This window comes from Theobroma umbraticum, unplaced genomic scaffold, assembly GCF_002168275.2.
Source record: "Theobroma umbraticum cultivar Fairchild unplaced genomic scaffold, ASM216827v3 scaffold_50.0, whole genome shotgun sequence".
Lineage (NCBI taxonomy): Eukaryota > Viridiplantae > Streptophyta > Magnoliopsida > Malvales > Malvaceae > Theobroma > Theobroma umbraticum.
In genome coordinates, this window is record NW_018397261.1 from 6,114,046 (window position 1) to 6,140,131 (window position 26,086).

General features: G+C 35.0%; 2 protein-coding genes across 5 annotated transcripts; both read right to left on the reverse strand.

Moving 5' to 3' along the window:
- Window positions 1–4,196: 4,196 nt before the first annotated feature.
- Window positions 4,197–20,412, reverse strand: EBS1 (EMS-MUTAGENIZED BRI1 SUPPRESSOR 1). Of its 2 annotated transcripts, none has more exons than XM_021431068.2 (37): window positions 20,102–20,412; window positions 19,361–19,804; window positions 19,104–19,257; window positions 18,394–18,565; window positions 17,678–17,751; window positions 17,365–17,461; window positions 17,168–17,280; window positions 16,933–17,048; window positions 16,269–16,326; window positions 15,241–15,393; window positions 15,020–15,118; window positions 14,741–14,905; window positions 14,485–14,553; window positions 13,655–13,743; window positions 13,359–13,521; window positions 12,791–12,925; window positions 12,588–12,693; window positions 12,401–12,495; window positions 12,180–12,292; window positions 11,857–12,067; window positions 11,587–11,655; window positions 11,307–11,449; window positions 10,874–10,975; window positions 10,501–10,648; window positions 9,922–9,978; window positions 9,717–9,847; window positions 9,479–9,567; window positions 9,016–9,368; window positions 8,808–8,900; window positions 7,374–7,438; window positions 6,342–6,444; window positions 6,055–6,213; window positions 5,827–5,967; window positions 5,639–5,682; window positions 5,441–5,555; window positions 4,981–5,133; window positions 4,197–4,848 (listed from the first exon to the last, which is right to left on the reverse strand). In XM_021431068.2, exons 1-37 carry the CDS (start codon window positions 20,260–20,262, stop codon window positions 4,681–4,683), a joined length of 4,920 nt encoding a protein of 1,639 aa, XP_021286743.1. In that variant the 5' UTR covers window positions 20,263–20,412; the 3' UTR covers window positions 4,197–4,680. The 2 variants fall into 2 exon arrangements, with proteins under 2 accessions (XP_021286743.1, XP_021286742.1); XM_021431067.2 differs by having other exon boundaries at window positions 8,808–8,903.
- Window positions 20,413–20,596: 184 nt separating this feature from the next.
- On the reverse strand, window positions 20,597–25,060 carry LOC110418369 (Protein kinase superfamily protein). Of its 3 annotated transcripts, none has more exons than XM_021431070.2 (2): window positions 22,855–25,056; window positions 20,597–21,832 (listed from the first exon to the last, which is right to left on the reverse strand). In XM_021431070.2, the coding sequence occupies exons 1-2, from the start codon at window positions 24,810–24,812 to the stop codon at window positions 21,811–21,813; spliced, it is 1,980 nt and encodes a 659-aa protein (XP_021286745.1). In that variant the 5' UTR covers window positions 24,813–25,056; the 3' UTR covers window positions 20,597–21,810. The 3 variants fall into 3 exon arrangements, with proteins under 3 accessions (XP_021286745.1, XP_021286744.1, XP_089639848.1); XM_021431069.2 differs by lacking the exon at window positions 20,597–21,832 and adding an exon at window positions 21,932–22,170 and having other exon boundaries at window positions 22,855–25,060; XM_089783722.1 differs by lacking the exon at window positions 20,597–21,832 and having other exon boundaries at window positions 21,932–25,051.
- Between the last annotated feature and the right edge of the window lie 1,026 nt (window positions 25,061–26,086).

Genomic DNA, 26,086 nt, shown 5'->3' on the forward strand with positions numbered 1-26,086 from the left:
ACGTTAAACTGGAAATATAGGCCTTTTTATTTATTTATTTCAGTTGGGTGACTGCAACTAATAAGACAGGTTAATTCCAAATGGTCTTTGCGTAGCACCATCTTTTTGATAATTCAAGACAACATATAGTGTTGTAATTTCAACCCAACCTGACATAATTTCATAAAGTTTTAGAGGTAGCAGTATCTTACAATCGAGTATTATTTGACATAATTAATTAAGATTAGACTATTTTTTAATCGAGTTTATTATATCTCATAGGTTCAAATAGTGATTTTGAGTACCGATCTATTGTCCAACTGCTTAAGATATTCGGGTGCGAATTCAGATAATAATTTTAAAATTTAATTTGAGATAGGATATTATTGATAATCCTACTCTTATATTAGAATGGTGATAAAAAAAAATTCTATATTAATTAAGTTAGAGGTATATGGGACAAATAAATATATATATATATATATATAACACATGTCTTTTTATCTATTTTCAATTAATTTTAATTAAATATTTGATTTAAAAATTTAATATTATCAAATCTTAAGTCGAAAACTAAAAGAAAAGCGACTGATCAGTGTAACCCTTTTAAGATTATTTTGGATGTAATCATGAAAGAAGTGATCTCAAGTCTTAAACAAGCTGTGGCAGGCAGCTGATGCACATTCCACTATATATCATGTTGGTGGAGGAGCACAAGCAAATTAATGCCCACATCTCATCAAAAATCAAATCCAAGATGAAAATGCCCACAGTGCCATATTAATGCTGCTGCAAATGTGCAATGTGAGTAGGAATTAAAAAGAATAGAGCAATCTGACATCATCTTGTAGGTAATTTCTCATGGGATGTTTCACTATTATTATTCAAAAAATAAACAAATGAATTTCTTTGGGATGTAAATTTCCATTGGCCACAAAAAAGCAGCAAGTGATAATGCTGTGATCGTACACAGCAATAAGTTTTTCATTTTTTTTCATATTGTACGTCTCACTTTGCTCGATATTGGAGACATTGATTTGGTGAAGAAGCCATGGGTATTCCCTCCCACTTCAGCCTGCTCCTTTTCCTTTTGCACCCAATTTTCTTCTTCTTTTAGAAGGAATGGTACATTTACATTTTCTAAGAATTTAAATGCCAGGTTTCCAATTTGAAGCAAGATAATAAAAAAGGGTCATGTTCCATTGGATGCCACGTAATTTATAATTCGAGCAATGTGGAAGGAAAGCTCGTGTTAGGTCGGTGAGATCTGGAAATAGACGGTCCGAAAGTCTAGCCCAATATGAGCTCAGGTGGCAGTGAGCCAACAACAATCATTAACTTCACCCATGGCGTAAGACCGACACTTATCTGTATAGCTGTCTGGTGGGGCTTATATATTCGCCTTCTTGATTAACTGCCCAAACATCGCTATTATGATCACTAATTTCTTTTTAATTTCTAACTATAATAAGACAATCACAAGACAACCCTCCACCTATACATATTGTTGCATTGTCATGTCAATTTAATTACACTTTTTTTCCTTTATCTTTTGTTTTTTCCCTTCAAAAGCTGTCCAGAAACACAACACTTTGGATCAAATTTGACTATAAATTTTGACCTCACCGAGTGAGAAACGTGTAGTTCTTCTAGATTAAATAATTGTGAATGTTAATTAAAAATAATATAAAGTATTTAATTATTTAATTTATTGATGGATTTTTTATTAAAAAAACAATTAATGATGGAAAAAGTATGAACCCAGAATGACGGAAGAACCGATAGGGACAGGGAGAATTCTCCACTCTCAGACGGACCACCTTCGCGGAAGCTCACATTAGCAAAATCTGAGATGGGAAAAAGTGCCCTTCATTGCAAGTGAAAAGGCTCGATGGCATATTCCTATTTCAGGAATGTTGGTGAGCCAGAGTCCTTCGTTGTTTCATTCACCTTACACCTAACCAAAATTGAACTTTAGATGTGGAAAATTCAAATTATGGTTACTAATTTGAGTATCAATCATTTTCCTTGGTGGAGCTGACCTAGGCTTGATTCTCTATTTTGGAGACTATAGGCACAAGCCCAAATTGATAACTGAAATGTATCTAAAGTTTAATGAATTGGTATGGTAATTAATTTGGTGGGAATTTACTGTCTTTGATATGGTGACAAATTATATATTTGGTTATTATCCCAAAATATCGCAATTCAATTATTCATCATTATTTCTTTTTCCTATGTTGTACTCTTGATAATATATAAATTGTTGTAATAAGGTCATGTAATGCGGCATTTAAGAAAAATAGACTCATATCTGCAAAAGCATTGAGTGGGGAGAAGCACGTGTTAAGTCCGTGGCTGAGTTGAAAGTTGAAACTCAGATAAAATAAATAAAGAGTGGACGCGAATTTAATTAATTGGAAAAAGACGAACATTTTAAAGAACTAAATTACTTATAACTCATTCGATTACATAATTTATGTTTTTAACTTACGCTGTTGTAATTGGTAATATTAATATAGGTTTTACCAACAAATAAATAAAAAGATACATAATATTTTTATTTGTGTTAACCATCTTTTTCGCAAAATCATTAATTCCACTTCAATAAATTCTTCCTCTAAATGCAAGTTTACAATAGAGTTTTCAAGTTAATTTTCAAATATCACTAAGTCCATTGCTGAAAAAAAAATAATTGAGTCATACGAATTAATTTTTCTTTGATGAAGGTAGAAAATGAATTATTAGGATTTGAAATTTTAGGAGAGGAAATAGTTTAAATTTTGACTTTTAATAAAATATTAAATTATAGAATAATTTTTTTATTTTTTATGTAGTATTTAACTATTAATATATAAATTATTTTTAAATAATAATTAAATATTATTTTTTGAAATAATATTTAAATATTATTAATATATAAATTTTTCAAAAAAATTTACTTTTTGACAGCACTGTCGACGAAATTATAAACAAATTAGCAGATTTAGTAATATTATTAAATATATAAAATTTTAAATAAATAAATATTTTTTAAATTGAGTGGTAAACTTTAAAAAAAAAAAAAAACTCCACCCAGAGTGTGAGGGGCTGTTTGTTCGAAAATAGTAGAAGAGGCTGCTCCCAACTATTTTTTATAGATATCGACACAGCCTGCATATTGCTTGAAGGGGAACCTAGTTCTGGCTGTCCAGGCATCATCGTCACCTGATCATTCATCGGGAACCCGTCAACCACACTTGATTATTAATAAAACAAAGGCCTACGAAGAGCATCCGTTTACCCATTTTGCCAAATTAGGAAAAGAAAGATTAGGTTTTGCTGAACTATGTTTTCAAGGCACTAATGTATTCTAAAACTTGGTTAGGTTAGTATAGCATTAATCTTGGTTTAAACTTTTCTGTTTTAGAACACAATGATCCCCAGCGTTCGCTCATAGGCCTTCTTGCTTTTCTTGGTTCTGAATGTCTTAAACAACAAAATTTTTTTAAAAATGAAATGAATTTTCTTAAAATGAAATGAAAAAAGACAGATGTATAAAGTTAAAGACTTAACCTCGAGATAAACATAAATACATTGACACTATATCTTTCCTAATATTCATGAACATATACATTCCATAAACATGTTATCTTATATTTATGAATTGTTATGTTGATCCAAATCGATATTTTTTTATTAAAAAAATTACTTGTATATATATTACAAAAGAAAACAGATGAAATCATTAAATTTGTAAAAATTTTTCAAGAATTTTGCAATTCTACCGTTAAAGCTGTAGATTTCAGATCAAGCTCTTCAAAAAAAAAAAATAAAAATTGAATCTTATATACAACATACCAAGGGTTTCAAAAAAAATTATTTTAATTTCATATTAAACAAATAATTTTTTTAAAAAATAAATTTATAAATGTAAACATTGAATATCTTATCAAACGATGACAAAGAAGACACCACCGATTTAAGTAAGGGTGTTGTCAATTAGTTGGTTTGAATAAGAGAAAATGTCTATTATACCAAACATTTCAAAAGAAGGAAACCAAGTGTCATTTTATTTTGATATATCGATACCGCACACCTATTAAAATAACTTTTTGAAGAGAAAATAATTACCCATGACATGGAGAGGCTAGGCTTTCCATACAGTTAAAATGATACAGTAATAATTGTTCTTGTTTTTGTATACCAGTAACCCATTTTTGGAAACTATATTCGGCTGCAAAATGTGTCAACTTTAATTTGAATTGTTATTCTGAAATGGTACATGGAAACTCATTGTTGAGCTCCCTCCCTCCAGGCCTGGGCACACAGATACAGATAAAATTATTACAAAATGCAATTGTATGCATGCAACTGTTCTAATAAAATAACATTCGACAAAAATTTCTCTATTCCATCCTAGCTCTTCAAACAAACTTGGTAAAATAGCAAGTCATCCAAAAAACCTTTGTAAAATTGGATGTTTCTAATGTATCAATTAGAGCTTTGGTTTCAAAAAATGTTTACCAAAGCTTTGGTTTGGAAAGTTGTATTCTCAAGGAGTTCACCAATTCTCCCAGGCAAAATGCCAGTATCAAAATCTTTTTCATGCACCATAGATCATGGTTGCCTCTTTAAGTCTGCCTGGGGAACCACACTACGAACTGGATGCCAAGAATAATGTTAAATCGCAATGCGCTCGAAATCCAAATTTTCACATTTTCACAACTCTGCCTTAGATTCTAGATCTTCCGATGAACTTTCATTTGAAGAAGTCTCAGATGATGATACTGGCTCTGGGTTGTCCAGTTCATCACCTAATATTTTGGCAGTGAATTTTCTGGCCTCAAAGTCAAGATTTGTCCACTCAGAAACTATTCTTCTAGCACCCTGAGAGTGATGAGTCATAGATAACAATTAAAGTAATGCAAGGAAAAAGGATAGTATGATGATACAATGATTACCAGCATAAATATGTTTCCTTGGAACTGAAAACATAAATCTAGAAGAATATACAATTACCTGAAGTTTTGGTTCTTTCGTCATTGGATTGTTGCAAAGATCAATGGTTTTTGCCCTAGATTTTGTGGCATTACCACACCATGATTCACACCATAGCCATTCTTGGGGTAATGAAAATATGGGTACTGTATGCTGAGCATAGTTTGGAAGATCCTGAAATAGTAATGATAGGTGCTTGAATATCATATACAATTGCTGTATGTTAAGCCATAATGCGAATCTCAGAAAAAAATGAATTGAAAACACCCAGCTGCCATTTACATGCAAATTTTAACAATTTTCTTTTTCTTTTGGCTCACCCTTTTGTGATCCTTCAACATCCCAGAAACATAAAGAGCAACTACATGCATTATGTAATAAATTTGAGGGCAGAAAAACAATATTTATGCCATGAAAACTGACATTGTAAAGTCAGAGCAAAAACTAAAAGCACAAAATGACAGTAAGTAATTTAACTTGCCTGATCCAGATTGGCTAGACTGTTTGGATCCTTGCTAAGAGTTTCATAAAAGACTCTCAAATTATCTCCTGCTGCAGTCTCACGAAACTTCACCAAGTCAACCACATACAATGCACTGCAAAAGTATGATACATTAAGCTCAACATCATTTTAAGGACAACAAATTTATCGTTACATAATTTGAAAGTAATTACAAACCTTATATGGTATGGTCTTCCTCGTAAATGCTCTTTCCAGAATCCCTGCACAAGAAAGAGGAACAAAGAGGGCATGATTAGACTGTTTTATTATAGTTAGTGTTACTAAGTGTCAAAAGGAATAATACAGAAACATCAGCAAAAGTCAATTTTGAACATGGCACAGGGACAGATGTGGTATCACATTACTTGTCTCCAAAATCGATATCCATCCATGTCCTTATTGTTGTCACAAAAAGGAGTATATGCAAGAGGTCTTCCCTTTATATCCATGTCATAGAGTTCTCCCATATCCGCTCTAACAACTTGATCAGCATCAACGAATATAACCTGCACATGCATTTTGCATCTATGAAGGTGGCAAGAAATGCAACAGAAAAGAACAGTTGAAAAACAAGAACCAAGAAACAACAATACCTTTTCTAAGGAAAGGGGAAATATAACATCAAGGAACAAAATCTTATATGCCCAGATAATTCGCTGCTTTTCTTTCTGCTTATGTAACCATGTAGGCCATTTGTAGGTAATTAGTTCATACCCAAAGCCATATTCCTGTGCCATATGTGGAATCACGTCCTGCATTTTGTGTAAATAACCAGAGAGTATATGCACATAAGACATGCGCTTCTTAAAAATATAGGTTAACAAGGGGAAAAGAAAGTGCTAGACAAAGATGGAAAGACCACTAAAAAGATATATACAACCTTGAACTGAGGAGACAAGTAGTTCTTTATAAACCAGAATTTCACTGGACGACGCGTATTCTTTAAAACGCTTAAAATCATAATTTTAAGGAAGCGCTCATATCTGCAAAAAAAATCAATGAAAAGAAACAAATTAAGGAGAAGTTAAGAGAATATACCAAAATTGTTGTCATAGCACAGGCAGAGTATCAAACATGTGGGATGGGTGCTTAAACATGAAGACGTCATATGAGAAACGTTATAGGTTGCAGCAATTTTAACTTCACCAAGAGAAAAACGTCTTATTTTAATACAATAGAAGAGGCTGCAATATGTCAATTGTTTTTGCTACACCCAATACTGGTTTAGATTACCGTCATAAGCAGACTGACATCCCAACCAAACTGCAAAGTTAGATAGAAAAGACACAAAAATAATTACTTCAATTGCATTGCCATGACAACCTACTTAAAAGTTATACAGAAATGAGGCAAAACACAAGCAATAAAGCAAAGGAAAACAAGTTTCAATAGGAGTGGTGCATTTAAACTACAATCTGGAAGAGAGATACTGAAGTTAAGCCTGAGAAAACAAACTGTTGTAAATTACTATATGAACTGATATAGCAGAACCAGAAAATTTGCAATGAATTATACAGTATGCACAGTTCAAAAGTATCTTATCAATTTTCAAAAAAAAAAAAAAGGTATCTTATCCACCTTCCACAGTCTGTCTGGCAAAAGAAAATAAAATAAGTCTTGTTCTTGTATCTCAGAGGAAAACACAAATTACACTACAAATATAGAAATTTCATGTATTGCAGACAAAGTTAAACTTATCAAGGGTAACAGTATGAAATAAAAAATCTACAACAGCCATTTTAAACCAGGGATGAAGGTTATCAAGGGCAATATACACCAGCATGTATGCGTGCATTCCCCCCCCCCCCCCCCACACACACACATCTATGTATAAACATGTAAATGCTGAAAACACTATAGACCAGGAGCACTGACAACTAAATGATTCAAGAAAAAGGACTTGAACACTTACAAATGTCCTGAAGCAATTGAAAATATGTTAATTGTTTTTCCAAGTCGTCCACCCTTCCCATGCTCCTGAGGGAGGAAAAGCCATCAACCATACCACTACTTTGAGAATGACATTAAATATAAATCTCAAAACAATAAAAGGATACAAAGCCGTGTCTGCAAGTGAATCATACCATAAGGAGAATGAACGAAGTAAGATCTGAGAAAATAAAACTAAAATGCTGCCCATGTTTCAGCCGAAATGGAGGTGCTGAATGATGATAATAAGAAACATTCATTTTTCATCCACTTACCATTTTATTACACCTAATTGATGGTTTGATTTTGTTTTTCCCCCCCAATCCTTGCACCTTTTTCCATGTCCTTATTTGTTTCGCTTCCCTAATTTTCCCTTCTCATGTTAAGTACATTCATCACCATGTAAACCTAAGTTAAATCATATTGGTATGAAATCAAGCTCTGAAAGAGCTTACAGTCCCCTTTTTTGCATTTTTCCTTTTATTTTTCTTGTCCTTTTTTAAGCCACAGTGTTATCTTGTAAGATATAAAAATCAAATGGCTTCTGTCAATTCTGATCCTCTCCAAAAGATGCCAAAAATTAATAAAATATAATTAGAGATGATAGAAGGAAGGGAATTTATAGAAATAACATTTTGAATTTTGATATTTAATCCAATCAGAAAAGCTCAGTACAAAGTCTTTCTATAACACTTTCGGACAGCAATGAATAAAGCAAAGGAGAGCATGACCATGCCAGCGTATGAATCACTTCAAAGGCACAAAGGCACAAAGGCACACAAATAATCAGAAGATTGACTTATAATCCATGTTCCTAAGAATGCTTAGTGACTAATCCTAAAGAGGAAGGTAACTTTATTGACACAAAGTTCACCTCTCATTAACATAAAGCTCAAGAAAATTTCTCAATCAGGAAATACTGACGTAGAAATATAATTCAACCACTACACTATACATCACTCTAATAAATATAAGAAAATAGCAAAGTCATTTTGGGTATTATTTTCAAGTCACTTTGAAAAATAACAAAGCTCATATTGTTTAGGTAATATTTTTCAAAGTCATTTTGGGTAGTTTAATGTTGTTGCATGTCTTAATGTGCTATATTTTGATATTGCTAGTGCTAAGGACAATACTAATAAAGCCAATATTAGAGCTGTACCTGGAAATTAATTTCAACAGGAAAACAAAATTAAGCAGCTTTATGTGGGCCCTATCAACTATTTTTTCACACTTATTTTGACCTGGGTTCATGTGTCAATCATTCTCTTTCCATTTTCTGGTATCATCTTTCTTCTTATTCTGATTCCTTTCCCAGGTTTGTATAAGGTGAAATCTATATTGCAGCACAAATGAACAAAATAAACAAAGAAAAGAGATTTACTAAAAAGAAAACAAAAAGATACATAGAGCTTACCGCCAAACCGTCATTATTCTTTTTTGATTGCTCACTGCTGCCAATAAAACCAGAAGCCCATTTTAAAAAGTTTGAGTTCCAGCCATTATGTCCCTGCTAGGAGGAGGAAAAAGGAATTTGTTAAGCTATATGATGCAGATTCCTCAGTCATCCATGTGCACTAAAATGAAGATTGCACAAAATATTTCAAACAGCAGCAAGAACTCACCCTCTTTTCTTTTGAATGGCTGTCATCATCAGCTGAAATAAGCAATTTTTCATGCTCTTTTCCTCTCTTCTTTACTACTTCTAGATGAACTACTTTACCCCGCAAATCATTTATAGTGATGCGCTTTGACAAAGATTTCTCTTGACTTTCATTGTCACCACCATCCCTAAAAAGATATAACTCAGAACTTCTGCCGGAAGCAAGTTGCAGGTACCAAACTCCAGGTGATACTTTCATCTGCCAATAGCCCAAATTGGCCATGACAATAGTATCGACCAAATGAGGTGTATTCTTTGTTCCAAGAATTAGCTGAAGACCTCTGGGAGGGTCACGATCTTTCTCGGCACAATGACCTAAATTACACACCCAAAAATAAGTCTTAACAGAAAATATATACAGTACTCATTCACTCCTCTGGTTAGGCTTAGAAATTTCACACTATTTTTAGACAAAACAAACTCACCAGTCAGAACAAGAGCTTCAAGTTCAAAAACTGCTTGTAATGTTCTTGTCTCACCCAGGTTTTCAAGCAAAATATTATCCAGGTCATGACTGAAATATTAGTATCCAGAGATAGAGAAATTAGTCAAGGCAGTAAGGTACATGATGTTGCAACTCTTAAACATTCCATAAGGAACAAAGGGTGGGGGGCAATAGACTCAGAGGGAAATCAAAACGTTAATATTGAGGAAGAACCATACACAGCAATGATGGGCTCAACAAGCCATGGCTCAGGAACATCCAGATTCATGGTGAGTGTTTTGGACAATGGCATATTTGCAAAAAATGCTTTGGGTCCATTTACAGTGTAATCAGTACTGCTGAAATCATCCTGCAAGGACCTAACACTGCTAAGACACCATTCTTGAGGGTCAAATCTAGTGGTTTCTAAAGTGAGAGGCATACCATTGTTGGGACAACATATCTGTAATAGTTCTTCAGTGGAAGATCAACAAGGGAACTCTGCCAAAAAAGTAAAGCATATAATATTTTCCTAGACAGCTTTGCAATAAAAAATAAGATTTCAAGCAAGGAACAAAATAAAAGCTAAAGTGATCGTAGAGCAAGCTTCAATATAAAGCTGCGCATGAAGTGGCCTCATCATACAGAATGAAAATTTCAACACCAATAACACCAAACTCTGGTTTTACTAATGTTTTGAGAATTGTGAGACCCCTAAACTCTCACTACAGTGAAATTACACAATTCCAACTTTGGATATAGAGTCAGAACTCTTTGCTGCTATTTTTTTTTTTCAATGCTTGTTTACCTCATATAATGGCCCTCCCCCATCCTCTACATGGACCAAGTCTAAAATCCTATGCTATTTTGCCCTTGGCATGAGTACATATCTCTCCCATCTCCCAATTACATTTTCTATTCACAAGCATCACATGTTAGACATAACCAATACTGAAAATATTGACTCACCAGAGATTTAGTACAATGTGGTTACAATAACCAAAATTATAAATATTAACTTACCAAGGGATTTAGTACAATGCGCATGCTTGGATGGACATACTTAGCCAGAACTCGAAGAAGTGAGGATAGTTTCTGACCAAATTGGCTTAAAGGATCAACAACCGCATCAATATGAATACTAGAATTCTCATTATTTAGAACAACAGCACTGGAAACGTTTCAAAAAGAAAAAAGGCATTAGTTATACATTTCTGGACAAGGAATCAGAGAAGTAAAAATAATAAGCAAAAACAAAGTGAAACATACACTACTTGTCAGCAGCAAACAAGAAATGAAAAGCAGCATGAATTTGGAAAAAATCAACTCTTCACAGAATAAAAAGAAATGAAATAACAAAAACCTCATCGGCATCAATATGCTTTAGAAGCCTTACCTAAATTGTGCATTCAAAACCTCAAAGCGGGCACTTTCAGTACTTCGATCCCTTGTAGCCATTGAAGATGACACGAACATAACAATATCACTAACATATTTACTGGAAGCAGGAGTAAAATCAGCATAGACACAGTATGTCTAACCCGAAAGATAAAATGCTCAAAAATACAGTATTCTATCAGTAGAAAATAACAAAAATCTAATTCCCAACCAAACTTGAAAAGTCTATTGGCAATCAGGAATGAATATCATAAACCAGCACAATCAGTAGCTTGCAAGTTATTGAGCATATAGAACAACAGATGCAGGGAGAAAAAAATATAGGAAGCTCCCCAAGTTCCTGTATGGGTATACACTGCATATGCTGCAATGATGGGCGAGAGATGGAGATTACATGAAGTAGATAACCACTGAGCAGAAAACTAACAAACCTTGTTAGCATGTCAGGATCTAAGCCTTGCCAATTAACTTCCTCAATAATCTGTACAATGTGCTTTATTCTATGCTTGAACTCAACAGACTCCAGAAGATGCAGATCATGGCTCAGAAATACACCAGCATCTACAGAAGTAACCTATCAAACAGAAAAATAAGAATGATAAAGCTTCGTAAGAAGTTAAAAAACGAGTTGTTAATGCAAACAGAAAATAAGGAATCAGTCCACCAAAAATGCTAAAAATTTATGGCACGTTTAAGAGAGATAAGACACACCCTTCCATTGGTAATAACTGCATTAACACCAGATGCAATCCCAAGTTGTCTATATAAAAATTGGGCCACCTGCATACAATTGCAATTTAACATATTAACATCTCTATGAGAATTAGAAACACATATCAACATTGAGTCAAAGACTTAATTACTATCCCTTACAAGAGAAACACTTTTGGAACAGAATTAAAATATGTCAAACAGGAAAAATAAAAGAATTGAGCGACTGCTAGAACAGCTCATAAAAAGCAAAGAATCAACTAATGTTACCTTATTCAATTGTTCTCTCAGCTCCTGAGCAGAAGCATCTGGTAGAGAGGATTTATATGCCTTAGATGACAGTTCATTAGCCTCAGCAAGTTCATAGACCTTATCAATGAATGCTTGAGTGCTTTCAGCTGCTGTGGGAGATCTAACAATGTAATTATGCTCATAAAATGAGCATGCTTGATCTAAAAACTCTAATACCTTCTTCTTATGACTGCAACACAGCATAAATGCAAGCAATATCAGATTATAATTGGCAGGTAAAGCATAGTAACAAAATTCAGTATGATGAAATAAATCCCATAAAACATTTAGACTTAGGAAACCTATATGAGGCTGCAGTGATCTCAAAGGTCTTCACAAGTAGAAGACTAGGTAAATTAGCACCCTGACTAGCACTGAATAGCACACCAACACGAGCACCTTTGGTCCCTCCAATCTAGTAAATAGTGCAAGCATTGCTAGAACATCAATAATGATAGTGATGATAACAATAACATCACATTCAAACAAGAATCAAAGCAAAAGTCATAGCATAAAGAATAACCAGATAACGAATTCCTTCACGAAGTAACTTTATCCCTTTTTTTGATGTGATATCAACAGCAAGAAGATGAGTTACGGGTTTCACATTATCCACAGCTGTAATTGATCAACTCATTAACTACGTTAGAATGCAAACAACTACATGAAATAGTAAAATAAAATTAATAACTAAAATAAAGTCTGCTTACTTTCAGGAGAATGTAAATAATTAATGTCATTCAGTACAGATTCCCCTCCAAGGATTGACGAAGCCAGAGATATAAAGCTTGGTTTAACCTTGCCATCAACAATAATCTACATCCAACCAATATCATATTACTACGAACATATCTTAGTAATGATATCTTAATATAGATGTGATATTCTAAAAAGAATCTAAGTGATGCTTTACCTGTGGATTATAGCGACTGACACCATTTTCTGATAGGAATTTGTCCAGCACATCAGTGTGTGAATTTATTTGCCCATAGTAAACTTGTTCTTGTATTCTGGGAAGCTCATCATTCATGGCATTTATAAGTGCTTCCTGCCCAGAGTAAACACAAAAAAAGAATATTTGAGTTTAAATTGAAATTTTAAAACTTTATGACAAAAACAGCTAGGAGATCATCATGATAAAAAGTCAATGTCAGAAAAAAGAAAAAAAAGAAAGACTCTTATATAGTACTTGACATGATAAATCATCAAATGATTTTAAGGCAAGGAAGTAATATGCCAAAACTAAATGTAAAAGAAACTAGCATACCATAATTCTCCACAAGAAAAAGAACATTTAAACACAGAATAAAAAAATTGTACTGCCCGTTATATTCATGAACTCTTATGTGCCTGTTATGAAGTTATCCAATAAAACAATCAGCCCAAACAGGCAAAGGGACACCAAATAGTCAAAAAGCACAAAACATCAACATAGGAAAGATAAGCTATGCTGTGATTATATAAATGAATGATATAAGTACCTCACTAGAATCAAGGACAAGACCATTCATCAAAAGGCAACACTGCAGCTTGCCCACACCCAGCTTAAAAACAAACAAGGAGCTCTCTTCAGACAGTTCCTTAAAAGTCGATTCCTTTTGCAGCTTCAACAGTATTTCTTGTGGTGGAGATTTTGCTTTTGGTCTACAGAAACAACAGTCATATTGATTTAATCAAGCAAATCTAAACCTTCTAAACTTTGTGGAGCATAAAATATAGACATATGAACAGCACGTGTAAGTAGAATAAATCAACTATAAATCTCTTCAAAACTTACAATACTGTTTCCACAAATGCCTCTTCAATAAGGTGCATTTCAAGAGCATCATCAGAGGACTCAGCAGATTCAATTCGTAGTCGATTTGCCTGCCACAAGCATGTCAAAAAATTTTATTTAACACTGCCAAATGCATCAAAATAGCAAATGTGTCATCCATGATTTTGGAAAATTCTCCTTCCTAGTAGAGAAGATAGCGACCCTAGCCTAATATATTAGAGATACTCTGCCTTCCCCTGCCACCCCCTCTTTCTCCCAACTTTCTCTCCTTTCATCTAAGACTTCCCATTTACAGCATGGGTTTACGTGTAGTAACTACAGAAATAAGAAATTTCCAATTCCAAGACATAGCATGGCATTTTGCGGTGATCATAGCAATAAATATAAGAACAGCAGCAACAATAACAGCTATGATGAAGAAATGAATATGGTGATCTATTCATGTATAGAATCATTAATTTACTATTTAACATAGTAAAGTTTGCTCATATATATCCTCTTATCTCCTTTGCAAAAAATATGTCACGAGTTTCTATATGCAAAATTCAAGAAGGGTGTAACATTAACTGAAAAAGAAGAAAGATGATTTGTGTAAGAAAAGGATAAATAAGCATCACAACAACTTTAAGTTAGTCAGCGGCATATAATTGAACCTCTAACTTCTTGTTCTCCCCAAGCAGTTAATATTTCAGAAAATATAGGAGATAAAGAACAAAGAAACATTGGAATAAGGTCATTAGCAAAAACCTACAGAGATATAATCAATTTTACATCCAATCAACAGTTGAAAATATGAGAATAAAAGAGATGGTGTAATATCAAAGCCATACATTGCTTAAAAATTGAAAAGCAGTTTGAGTCCCATGGTTTTCCTTAATATAGATGAAAAGTCGTATAATCTGCAAAACAATTACAATCGACAACGTTTATTAGCACTGTAAGTTGCCAAACAGAAACTTCAATTAACTTAGCAGCAGAACGAAGTCATGAAATAACTGAGGAGAAACCATGGTTCAGCATAAATAATATCAAGTATCACAATAGGTACAAGAAAAAGTATTAAGCAAAACTAAAGTAAGCAACTACCAAACTGGATTTATCATCCTCGATTTCACTGTCATGCTCCAAAGAAGGTGAATGAAGTTCACCACCACTCATTCCAATCTTCTTGATGAACTGTGTAGAATACAGTATCACCCCAAATCTCATTGGGAAACTATTCTCATAGAAAGATGTAATCATATCGATGGACTGCAAGATTCCAGTTAGAAAATACAATGAGAAAACTTATGTGAGCAAGATAACGCAATAAATAAGAGAGAGAGAGAGAGATGAAATCATCCAGAAGACAGAAGAAAAACATGCCTGAAGACCACAAACTGTTGCTGGATCAAGAACATAAACTGCATGGAACAGATTCTTACGGATATACCGTAGCTGGCCGGGGAAGACAGGCATTAAAATCTGCACAAATGTCATCAGAAGACATGTTTTGAACAACCATTAGCAGACATGCTTTCCAAGGAAAGCTCATGCATGCAGAACCATCTTAGTCTTAAGAGAGATTTTATGAGAAATTAACATACATCATTTATATTACTCCTCCATCGCCTATACATAGCATCCTCCTCCAAGTTATTGAGATAATGAACATGGGAAGAACGAAAATCAACACGAAACATATCCGACTCAGGAGGAGTCACAGTTGATAGAAGCTTTCGTACGGTGCCTTGAGGGATCTGAAAAAAATTAGAATCAATAATTTACTAATATATGCAGGCTGACAAACATGAGATGTGTGCCAGAATGCCTTGATAAGAAGCTCATGTATCATGGAAGATCTTCTAATACCTAGAAATAAGGAGACTCATCAAATATATATAATTATTGAACCATGCTAGTTGAGCAGAAAATAGCACTAGAACAATGGTGACAGACAATTGATTTGTTTTTTGCAGTTAACAATAAATTAAACACATCATGCAGAACAGAATCATGGTAGGCTAGCACAACAAATGGCCCTGATATATTACATACATGCATTTCTCATATGAAATTAATTATTGAAATCCTGATCACAAGAAATATCAGATATAAATTGTTTATTTTGTTGGAAGCCACATAATAATCAGTTCTTTTGAGGGAAAATAAAAGGGGGCCTCAGTTACAGGCACCAAGAATTTTGGACCCTGCACTGGGTATATTTGCCTTTTCTAAGTAACCAGGGATCAAACAAGCCCTTGCAATTATGCTGAATTGGATCAACTTGTTTATCTTTAGCTACCAAATTATGAACATCAATCTAGCTCTTTTTTGTTGCCTATGCACTTGCTTGTACACACACACACACACATCTACACATTCTGCTTCAGTACTTATACTAGTACTGTTCTCTTCTCAACTGGGGCATTTTCAAACTTATCTGAACAAGTGTAGAAAATGCACATATTTAATTATGGCTCAAAGGAAACATAAAAGGAAAAAACAGTTACTAATTTAAAAAATTAAAAAAATAAGGCTATATATATTGAGCAAAATGAATATGATACATAAAGCGCATTTTTGAGTAGCTTTCACTGATCAATCAAACAAAAAGGAACTTAGAATCATTCACCTTCAATTTTGAAAACTGATCAGCCAATGATAGCTCCTGATGGATTAAGTCAACCAACCTATAAAGAAAATAATAGAAAAAACACAGTATCAGAAGTAATATTACATTGATTGAGTCACATCAAAAGGCATTCAAGTGATACCAAACAAAGAGCTAATGACATACACAGGAAATGGAGAAAAGAATGCACTGTTATAATAAACAAACAAGAATTTGAGAACCACTGGCTGTAAAAATTCAATTATTATGACCCTAACTCAAGAGTGCTATCCCTAGATTATGTCAAAACATTCAACAATATAAGGCTTTTGAAAGAATATATCACAATATCAAACATCAGGCTTTCCCTGGAGTAAAACCTTATGCAGATATACAAATTGACTCCGCTTCTAAGAAAGTCTTCTTCCATTAAATCTGAAATTTCATGACAGGGTCTGTTTGATAGAATTGAAAAAAATCACAGCAGTGATTCATTTGCATGAAAAAAGTTATTTTGTGTATTTTTCAATTTTAAAATAGAAATTCAATTAAAATTGTGTGGTAACTATGCCCAAAATCTTCAGGTATAGATGGAGCAAAAGATAGATATTCCAACAAGTCATGAATTCTAAACAGATAAGATCTCCAGTGAAGAGAAAAAGAAATAAAGGAGAAAAAGTATTACAGATAAAGGTCAATATCTTCGATATTGATTAAAGCACCATTCAGAGCCATTAAAGACTTGCCAGGAGGGATCATTCTCTGGTTTGCAATTATTTCATCTTTTACAGAATCATTGAGCTGCAAATGCACAAATTTGTAAACATTGATTAGAAAAACCAATTGGATACCTTAATCTGGAGCCAATATTACAGTTATTTACAGCTGCTCCAACATTGAAAGTGATACTGAGAAGTTACCTTCATCCGAGATAAAGAAGAAACTACACTAGGAAAATTTTGGCTGATTTCTTGCATTGACTGCAAAGGATCAGAGGCTTGTACTATTCTCTGAGCTGTTTGATGTCCTAAATCTGTTAAGGCGGGGAGGGTGGGGAGGGATTTTAAGATTAGAGAAGTTACAACAAGAAGAAAAAAAACCTTGAACAAAAATGTACCTTTCAGTTCCCAAACATCAAGAGTATCTGATATCGTTGATGACAATAGATAATCCCTAAAAGCCATTATCTCAGAAGTAAGCTCAGGTTTGCGTTCCTGCAAAATGGAAATAAAAGAAAACATTAACTTCAGGATGACATGCAGGTTTTACGGTTAGAAAACATTATAACCAGAGTTGACTCCTCCCCAAAGAGAAAGATTTTGTGATTAGAGTTTATTCATTTAGAAATATGTCCATGTAACCAATGTTCATTGAAACAGTTGCAACTTATATTAGAACAGGAGTATTGAGGAATTATAAGGATAACAAACCAGAATTTTTGAGAATATAAACCCTCTAACTTCTTGGCTAAGATCTTCAGTCCGAGGGTCTTCTAGGGTTACACCTGCAACTCAAACCTCAAGCCCTTAGAAAGATACGTCAGAAATCAAGCAATAAAGCACGTGATTTTGAAGCAAACAGAATGCATTCTAACATAAAAATCCATGAGTGCAGCAAATCTTTTCAAGATATTTGCATTTGTAATAAAAAACCATAGGCATTCCCATTATGCTATCATATTATGATTAAGAACTCTAAAGAAAAATGAGATGTATTCATACAAAGAAACCTCAAAAAAGAGAAAATCAAAGACTAATGAAGGTTGAAAGTATCCAAAAAGCCACAGAAAAGCCTAGAAAGAACAGTTCCATGACAAGGGCGTCTGAATCAGAGAGCAACATATCACTAAAGAAGAGCCATAAATAAGCCCAAAAACATCAACCGCTAAAAAACTGCTATGTCTAACAAGGAAACGTCACAATGGGATCAAGTGCAAAGATCAACAAGGTCAATCAACAAAAAGCAATAGAAGATCAACATGAAATACTCATAGAAGCATCAGGAAAAAATAAATAAATAACTTCATGGAAAAAATAATCCTATTGAAAATAAAATGCTGCTACTCAGGTCATGCAAGATTGCTGGCTTGGCATACAGAAAAAAGACTATCTTTCTAATTGGCAACTAATCTGTCAAAAGTGCTAACCTTTCTTTATGGTACTGTCATCTATGGCTTTATATTCCATATTCTTCAAAGCAAGCTCTACACCATAGCCACCCAAGTTTAAGGAATCCCTTGTGCCAACAGCTCCACACAAGCCAACTTCTGCTTCACAACCAGAAGGTAATACTGATCTGACAACATATTTAACTTTTCCCTGAATGTTAATGAGGTAAGTCAGAGCAATTATAACAGCTAACAAAGAGTATGATATCACAATTCTTATAAAAGAGAAGAAGGAAAGGGACGAAAGGGGAAAAACTATATGCAGATAGTAACCTGTCTGACCTGTAACATTCAGTAATTCAAATAAGCATATAAATGAATAAACTCCAGATATATCTGCAGTATGGATAATATTGAGTTACAGCTATAAACCAGGGAAGAATGTTCCCACTAAATGCCAGATAAATCTGGTGCAGGCGTGAAGAATAATTATGATTTCTATATTTTCCTTTTCTAATAAGTTACTACTTCAAACAAGAGGTCTAGAATATTGCAATCGCAATAAGTGCTTTAACCTTTTTTTGCTGAAAATAAGTGCTTTACTTCAAATGATGTTTGTCAATTAATATGTGATTAATACATTCATAAGTGATAAAACTAACAGGAAAGATAGATGTAAAGAATAGAAAAAAAAAAAGTCTAAAGTAAAGAATTAGAATGCAACAAACTACAACAGCACCATAACAGACCTCTTTGGCAGCTTGAACTAGGGTAACATGGAACTGCTCAAAACAATTTGTTCCAAGCGCACCATACAGAATAGCGACTGGGCTCATAATATTTGAATCATAATGGATGTGATCAAAATCATATAATTCAGGCTGCTGAAACGAGTCTCCACCGCTGGCAACCAACAAATGAAAGTAACAACAATTCAATCATAAACGTTTATCAGTTTCAACTTAAAAAGATATCATAACAAATACTAATAAGGAGCAATAGTTACAGTTCATTAGGTCTCTGAAGCCACAGCAGCAGTTCTGCAACATCAAAGAACAGTGCCCCACCAGTGTCCACCCAACAACATTTTCCACCGGGACTTCTTGGATTTATACCAACAAGCAAGGGATCCAACTTTTTAGTTTCTAAGATTTCACTAGCATCTAGCCCGTTCACATTGTTTGAGTAACTATCATCAGCCAGTGGAAAAGAAGAAAGAGACTCCTCTGCTAATTGCCGATAAAGCACCAATCTCGGGGATGCTGATCTTAGAGTTAAGGAGAATTCAAATAATGATGACAAGGTTTCACTTAAAAGAGAGCTGCAATGTTTCAAGATTTTTTTAAGGCAGTCTTTAGCTGAATGAGAATCACCACCAGTTTTTGCAACATGTAGCCAGTCGTCAATGAACTCCCAGAAAAGATTTTTTGACTCTTTAGAAAGTAATTCACTGTAACAATTAAAAGATGATTACAAATTTGGAAAGAATTGAGATAGGTTCAGGAAAAAGGTACTATATAGTTTAAAAGAAACTAGCAAGACTGACATACAGATAAAGATATTATCTCTTAGGATGATTATGCTACAGGAGTAACTTTAACACAGAAAAATACCAACAGATGCCAAAGTATACGAATATATAAATAAATTCCACAACTAGAGAATCAAAAACCCACGAAGGCCAAATAAAAATTATAAGAAGAAAAAAAAACCCAAATGAACTGAGAACAAAAAGAAGGGAACATACCCGGCTTCCAAAAGCAATGGAGTACCCGACCACTTAGCCCGAATCGCAGCTTCAACGTTCTTTGGCCTTCGATTTTGAGCTCCAACGGAAGTGAACCCACAGAAGATTGCACAAGCAAGAACGATTAAAATGCAAAGCCGAGATCTTAAACGGGTCTCCATTTGTGTTAATCAAATGGGAATTTCCAATTATTTCTATAGAATTTCAGGTTCAAATAGATCCAACATTGATGAGCAATTAGAGATCAGAGAGTAATAGTCTCAGTTTGGTAATGAGTGAAGAAACAATGAGGGAGACGACCATCGGGGAAGACTTCTTAAGCAAAAGGGCTAAAAGGTTGGAAAAAAGCCGGGTCTTTTAACGGCTGCATCGTCTTTGCATAGAAAGACCCAAGGATATTTTGGGAAATCTACGGTTTTGAAATGGAGCATCGGTGTTGTGAGAAACACGTCATTGCATGACGTGGTGCTATGTGATTGGACTATAAGCCTTCACAGCCTCTTATTCCTCCATTTTATTTCATTTTCCGGGAATTCTAACGCTTAATTATGACAAAGAAAATTGCAAGACCTAATTCTCACTAATCTTGAAGATTAGGGATATCTTATCTCAGAAACTCGAAGAAATCGGATCTGTCTGGAAAGCATTGGTCTGCTAAAATACCCGCATTACTCAAGGATCAGCAGTTCTTTCCTAGCACTCAATCACAGGAGCATTTTCGCACCTTTTAGGAAGAAATCTCGGGTAGAGTTCGTGTTCTTAGAAATGGTAGGGTTGCTTAGAGTCAGGGTTAGAATTTCTGGAGAATTCTTGGTAATAACAGAGGGAGCGAACACATGTAAACGAGTCGGAAGATGGATGCTAGCTACGGCGACATTAACGTTTCGATGGCCGGAAAAGAAAAGAAAAAAGATGGATTCTAGTTTGAAAATATGACCAAGTGAGACCAGATGAGAGCTGGCAACAGTCTTCTCCTATCTTATTTTGAAAGTATGAGAGCAGCGGCAAGGTTTCAGGAATTTGAACTCCAATTGCCCCAATAACAAATCTGTCTTCAACCTTTCTCTAAAATTTTGTAACAAAGGAACATAACAATAATTCTAGAAAATATCAGCAAGATAAGAGACCAACACCCATCTGCTAGAGAGGACAGTGTAGCAGATAACTTCTTGAAATGACTTCCATCATGGCTTCTGCTGTTTCAAAATCCATTCAATCAACTACAAATGATATAACTATTGACACCCATGAATGCCATAACAAAGTATTTAGCAGGCAACCCTTGGCTGCTCAAAGGCAATGGATGAACCAGAATATCTTACCAGCATTCTCAGTGCCTGATCCAGAAGTTGAGGAGTTATAATGATATAACTTCCATCCTTTTTCAGCTTCGAAAAAGGTTGGCACCGAAGGCACCATCCAAAATGGCACAATCTCTTTGGCGGAGCAGTTCTCATCTCTCAACCAAGAAGTAAAGATGTTCTGTAATTTTTAGTAGTATTTTTCTACATGCATTCATAGAAACCCAAACTGAGCAGTCTCACAGCTGCAATTCGCTTCGCCCGCACACATACACACATGCACGCACAAAAGAGCACGCAAAGCTCTTCCATTTCTCTAGTTTTTGCCAACGACAAAGCTTCAACCTGTGTGGAAAAGCGTGCTCATGGTGTTCTGTATTCCGATTTCCCACATGCCTCTCTTTGAAGCTATGGAGCTTGCAGCTGAGCTCTGCAGCAAAGTGCACAGTTTCATATGTAATGCTAGTTTTTACAGCTGATCTAACATATGAAAGATTGTCCCAATCATTTTTAAGAAAAAAAAAACAAATAATTAAAAAATATATATTGTGATTTTAATAAACTGAATTGAACCCAAATTCACTATACCGTATAGTGAGAGCGGCGGTATACAACATTACATAAACCAGAACAAGGCTACAAGCTAGAGCTAGTATACAAGGACTCAACAAAACCTATATACAGAAGGATAGCATGACAAAAAGAATGGAATGTCTGAAATCTTTGCACATTGAGAACCCACTGAAGTCATTACCTCTCTTCAATGACCTGCAGAGTACATAGCTGTCAAGCCTGCTTGCTACTGCACTAGTATGACAAATGGCTTTTTCAAGTCCAAGTTATCATTAAAAAAGGGGGGGAGGGAATCAAAATGAGCAGGATGTGTGCCAGGTTTTATGGTGAAAGAAGAGAAATAAACCCAGGATATTTACATCTCAATGCATTGAAGTGAAGCAAGATCCTAACTGCAACTTGATTTTTTTCATGATCATGCAAAAAGTCTGACATCATTCATTGTTTTACCAAAAAATAAAGGGCAAAAAGGAGCTAAAAAACTTCAGCTGGTAAGAGCAATTTCTGAATTCTCTCGCCACGCCTATCTTCTTGGCAGCCAATGGAGGTCAATGCTTGGTTTGTAGAAGCTGATGATTGAGGACTAGATACACCAATCTAATACACACATCTTCAGGTCTTCATTTATATCACAGAGTCTTTTAAGCCACCCCAAACTTTTCTTGCAGAACATTATAGCATTGCAATTCTATGACTACAAAATAATATTTTGACTTTATAATATACTAGCTGGCTATGACCTGATTATGTTTGTTCCAGACATCTTGTATGAAAAGCCTATTGAACAAACACAACAAGGATCCTCCTCAAACTTCTGCTTCTCCATGTTCATTTAGTCAACTACAAATAGTGATGGAAACTACAAGCATTCCAGATTACCTGAGCATGTCTCCCGTACACAGTCGTGGTCCACTTAATGTTGGTGAGATGCTGAAAGCATTGCCATCACCATAAAATTTAGAGTGTCCAAGAGGCATTGGTCGATCTGGAATCCCAAGAACTTCAATATCACCTTCTAACATTTTCAGTGCATCCGAAATGGTAGGCCGTAAAGCTACCATTACATGAGCACACAAGATGCCAACCTGCAGAAATCTCTCCATTATAGCCTTTGGATTTGAACTCACAGAATCCCCATTATTGATCAAGGAATGATCCAAAGCCTCCTCTATTTTTCCTGCCTTCACCAATGACCAAGCCCAATCTGTTATTAAAAATGCACGAGGTGAGCCTGATGACGACAAATCAAGAGCTTTTCTCCCGCACATTATCTCCAAAACAACCACACCAAAACTATAAACATCACTCTTCTCAGTCAACTGCCCATAAAGAGCATATTCAGGGGCCAAGTATCCATGAGTTCCAGCCACTCTAGTAGTGAGGTGAGACTGACCTTCCTTACTCTGCTTCGCCAACCCAAAATCTGCCACTCTTGCTCTCATATCACCATCAAGCAATATATTCGTGGCCTTAATATCTCTATGATATATTGCAGGCTTCACGCCATAGTGCAAATAAGCTAACCCCTTTGCCACATCCAAAATTATGTTCTTCCTCTGAGGCCAGCTCAATGGTTTACTTTCCACTTTTGATGGGAACAAATGGTCATCAAGATTTCCATTTGGCATATAATCATAGACAAGATACCTTCGGTTCCCTTCCTCACCATAGTTTTCATCACCATCAATGATACAGCACCCTCTAAGTGACACAAGATTCCTATGCTTCAGATTGCTAATAATCTCAACCTCATTGCAAAACTCTTCATCTCCTTGAAACTCTGATTCTATAATCCTCTTAACCGCAACCACCGTCCCATCAGGTAAAACCCCTTTGTAAACAAAACCGAACCCTCCTCTCCCTATAAAATTCTTCTGTGAGAAATTATCCGTCGCCTTCTCAAGATCATGAAGTTTGAACCAAATTGAACCTGTATTGGGCCTCAATTTTGGCCTAGACTCTTGCTCCTCTAAATCGTAAAAAATAGAATCAGAGCCACCGATATTTTTCTTTTTAAATTTCTTTTCATACCAAAAGTACAAACCCAACAAGCTAAACGTAACAAAAAGTGCAACCCCAGCTCCAGTTAAGCCAAAAACAAGGACTGAACGTCTTCCACCGGCTGAATTGGATTGTTCATTCAAAGTTAATGCAAAAGCACATTCCACAGTCCCATCACTTTCAGGTCCAAACTCATTAGCAATTCCAGCAGCATAAAGAACAACAAAATTAAAACAATCAGTAGAATGATTTGCATTACCATCAAGAGAGACCAACTTAGTATGAACTTCGTTACCAGCACGAAGACAAGTATCACAAGCAGTAAGATCACCGAGATCAGGCCTGCAGCCCTGGTCAAGTGCAGTAGATTCCCCTAGCTTGGCAACCCAATCTTGGGTTGTTTGTATGTGGGCACAAAGATCAGGTGTAATCACAAACTGCATAGGCTCAAAACAAAGGGAAGCAAGGTTACCAGGAAGAGAGAGAGAGTTGAGCTTTGACTGGAAATCTTGGAGGCAAGAAACAGAAGTGGGCAAATTTGGTAGCTGAAAGAGAGAGGTTTCTTTAAGATGTTGGGCAAGTCCAATACCAAAGACTGATAGTAGAGATACGCAACAATTTTGTTTTGCAATTTCAGCTTTGGAAGCTAAGTTGGGGTGAAAGTTGCGGCACATGGATGAGTTCCATGGGATTCTTGTTACATAGTTGAGGTCCATTGGGCATTTTGCAGATGAGTTAGTGGAAGCTGAAGGTGAGGCAGCTAAGGTAAAAGAAAGGGCAGCTAGGAAAATGAAACAGGCAAGCTCTAAAGCAATCTTCATTTTGTGTCTATGCATTTTTCTTTTTTCATTCAAGATCGATAGGTTTTCTTTTCTGGGTTCTGGTTGATGAGGAAAGGAAAGATAAGGCTATGAGTTAATGACAACGGGAGGTTGCAGAGATGGGGGAAGGAATCACTTGGTCAAACCCACTCCATTCACTCTTCCGTGGCTGCTGCTGAGTTTTGTTTCTAGCATTCTCTACTTTCATCCATGGCGCGTGCCAAAACATACCAGGAGAGGAATAGGGCTTTGATTAGAGCGTGAATGCACGCAACTCAATGCAGGGTGAAAAGACAAAATTGCTGCTGACAGAGGGCAAATGTCACTTTCTTATTTCCCTCTCTCTCTCTTTGTCTCTAAACATTTGCTAAATGCGCTTTGATGCTAGCAGGAAAATTCGTTCTAAAACAACGAAGTCCCCACTTCCCAACTTAATCATTGTCTGCATTTGCAACTTTTGTCTAGGATTTAACAGCCTTAAAACTCTGATCTTCAAGCTCAGAATCAATTCTCAATTGAAGATTCATTGGTGAAAATTAATTTCCCATCAAAAACAAAAAAACGAAAGTCAATAATCTTGACTTTGAAGAGAAACAAAGTCAAAAATGTCTCTGACACAACAAATCCACCCTTGGAAGTGTAATTGAACAGATCGTGGAATTTCCCATTCATTTCTTACCTGTAATAATTGGATCTTTTTACTTGGTTTTTTCGTCTTTACTTCCACAGTTGCAGCCCCTAAATTTCGAATGTATCTCCCTGACCCTCATCTATTGCTTGACTTTCTCCATAGAAAATGACAGATACCAGCTACATACGTTTCTAGGCCTCAACCAATATGAGATTTGACCACGTGTCAAATTTGTTAATATAATTTATAAAAAAAAAAGAGAAAAAGGAAAACACGTATTTTCACATGAACAACTACTGTTTTCTATGATCAAACTCACTCCCCTCTCAGCATTTATTTATATTAAGTCGGCAAGCCTAGGTACTGTTAGGTCATATGGGAGGGCGGCATGGGGTTGCTTAATTTGGCTTCCCTCTGGTTTTTTAATTTTAATCGTTTTAGAATATTTTAAACAACTATTCTACACTTTAAAAACGAGTATTAATTAAATCATCTAATAAAAAAACTACAATCGCTTTGATTTATCTCTTCATTGTTTCCTCCAGAATTTGTCGGTAGTTTTTGTACCAAAGCACAAGAGTTTTCAAACCATGTTTGTATCCTTTTATAAAAAAGCCTCTCGAATTTGAAATTATATGCTTAATGATAAAGATATCAA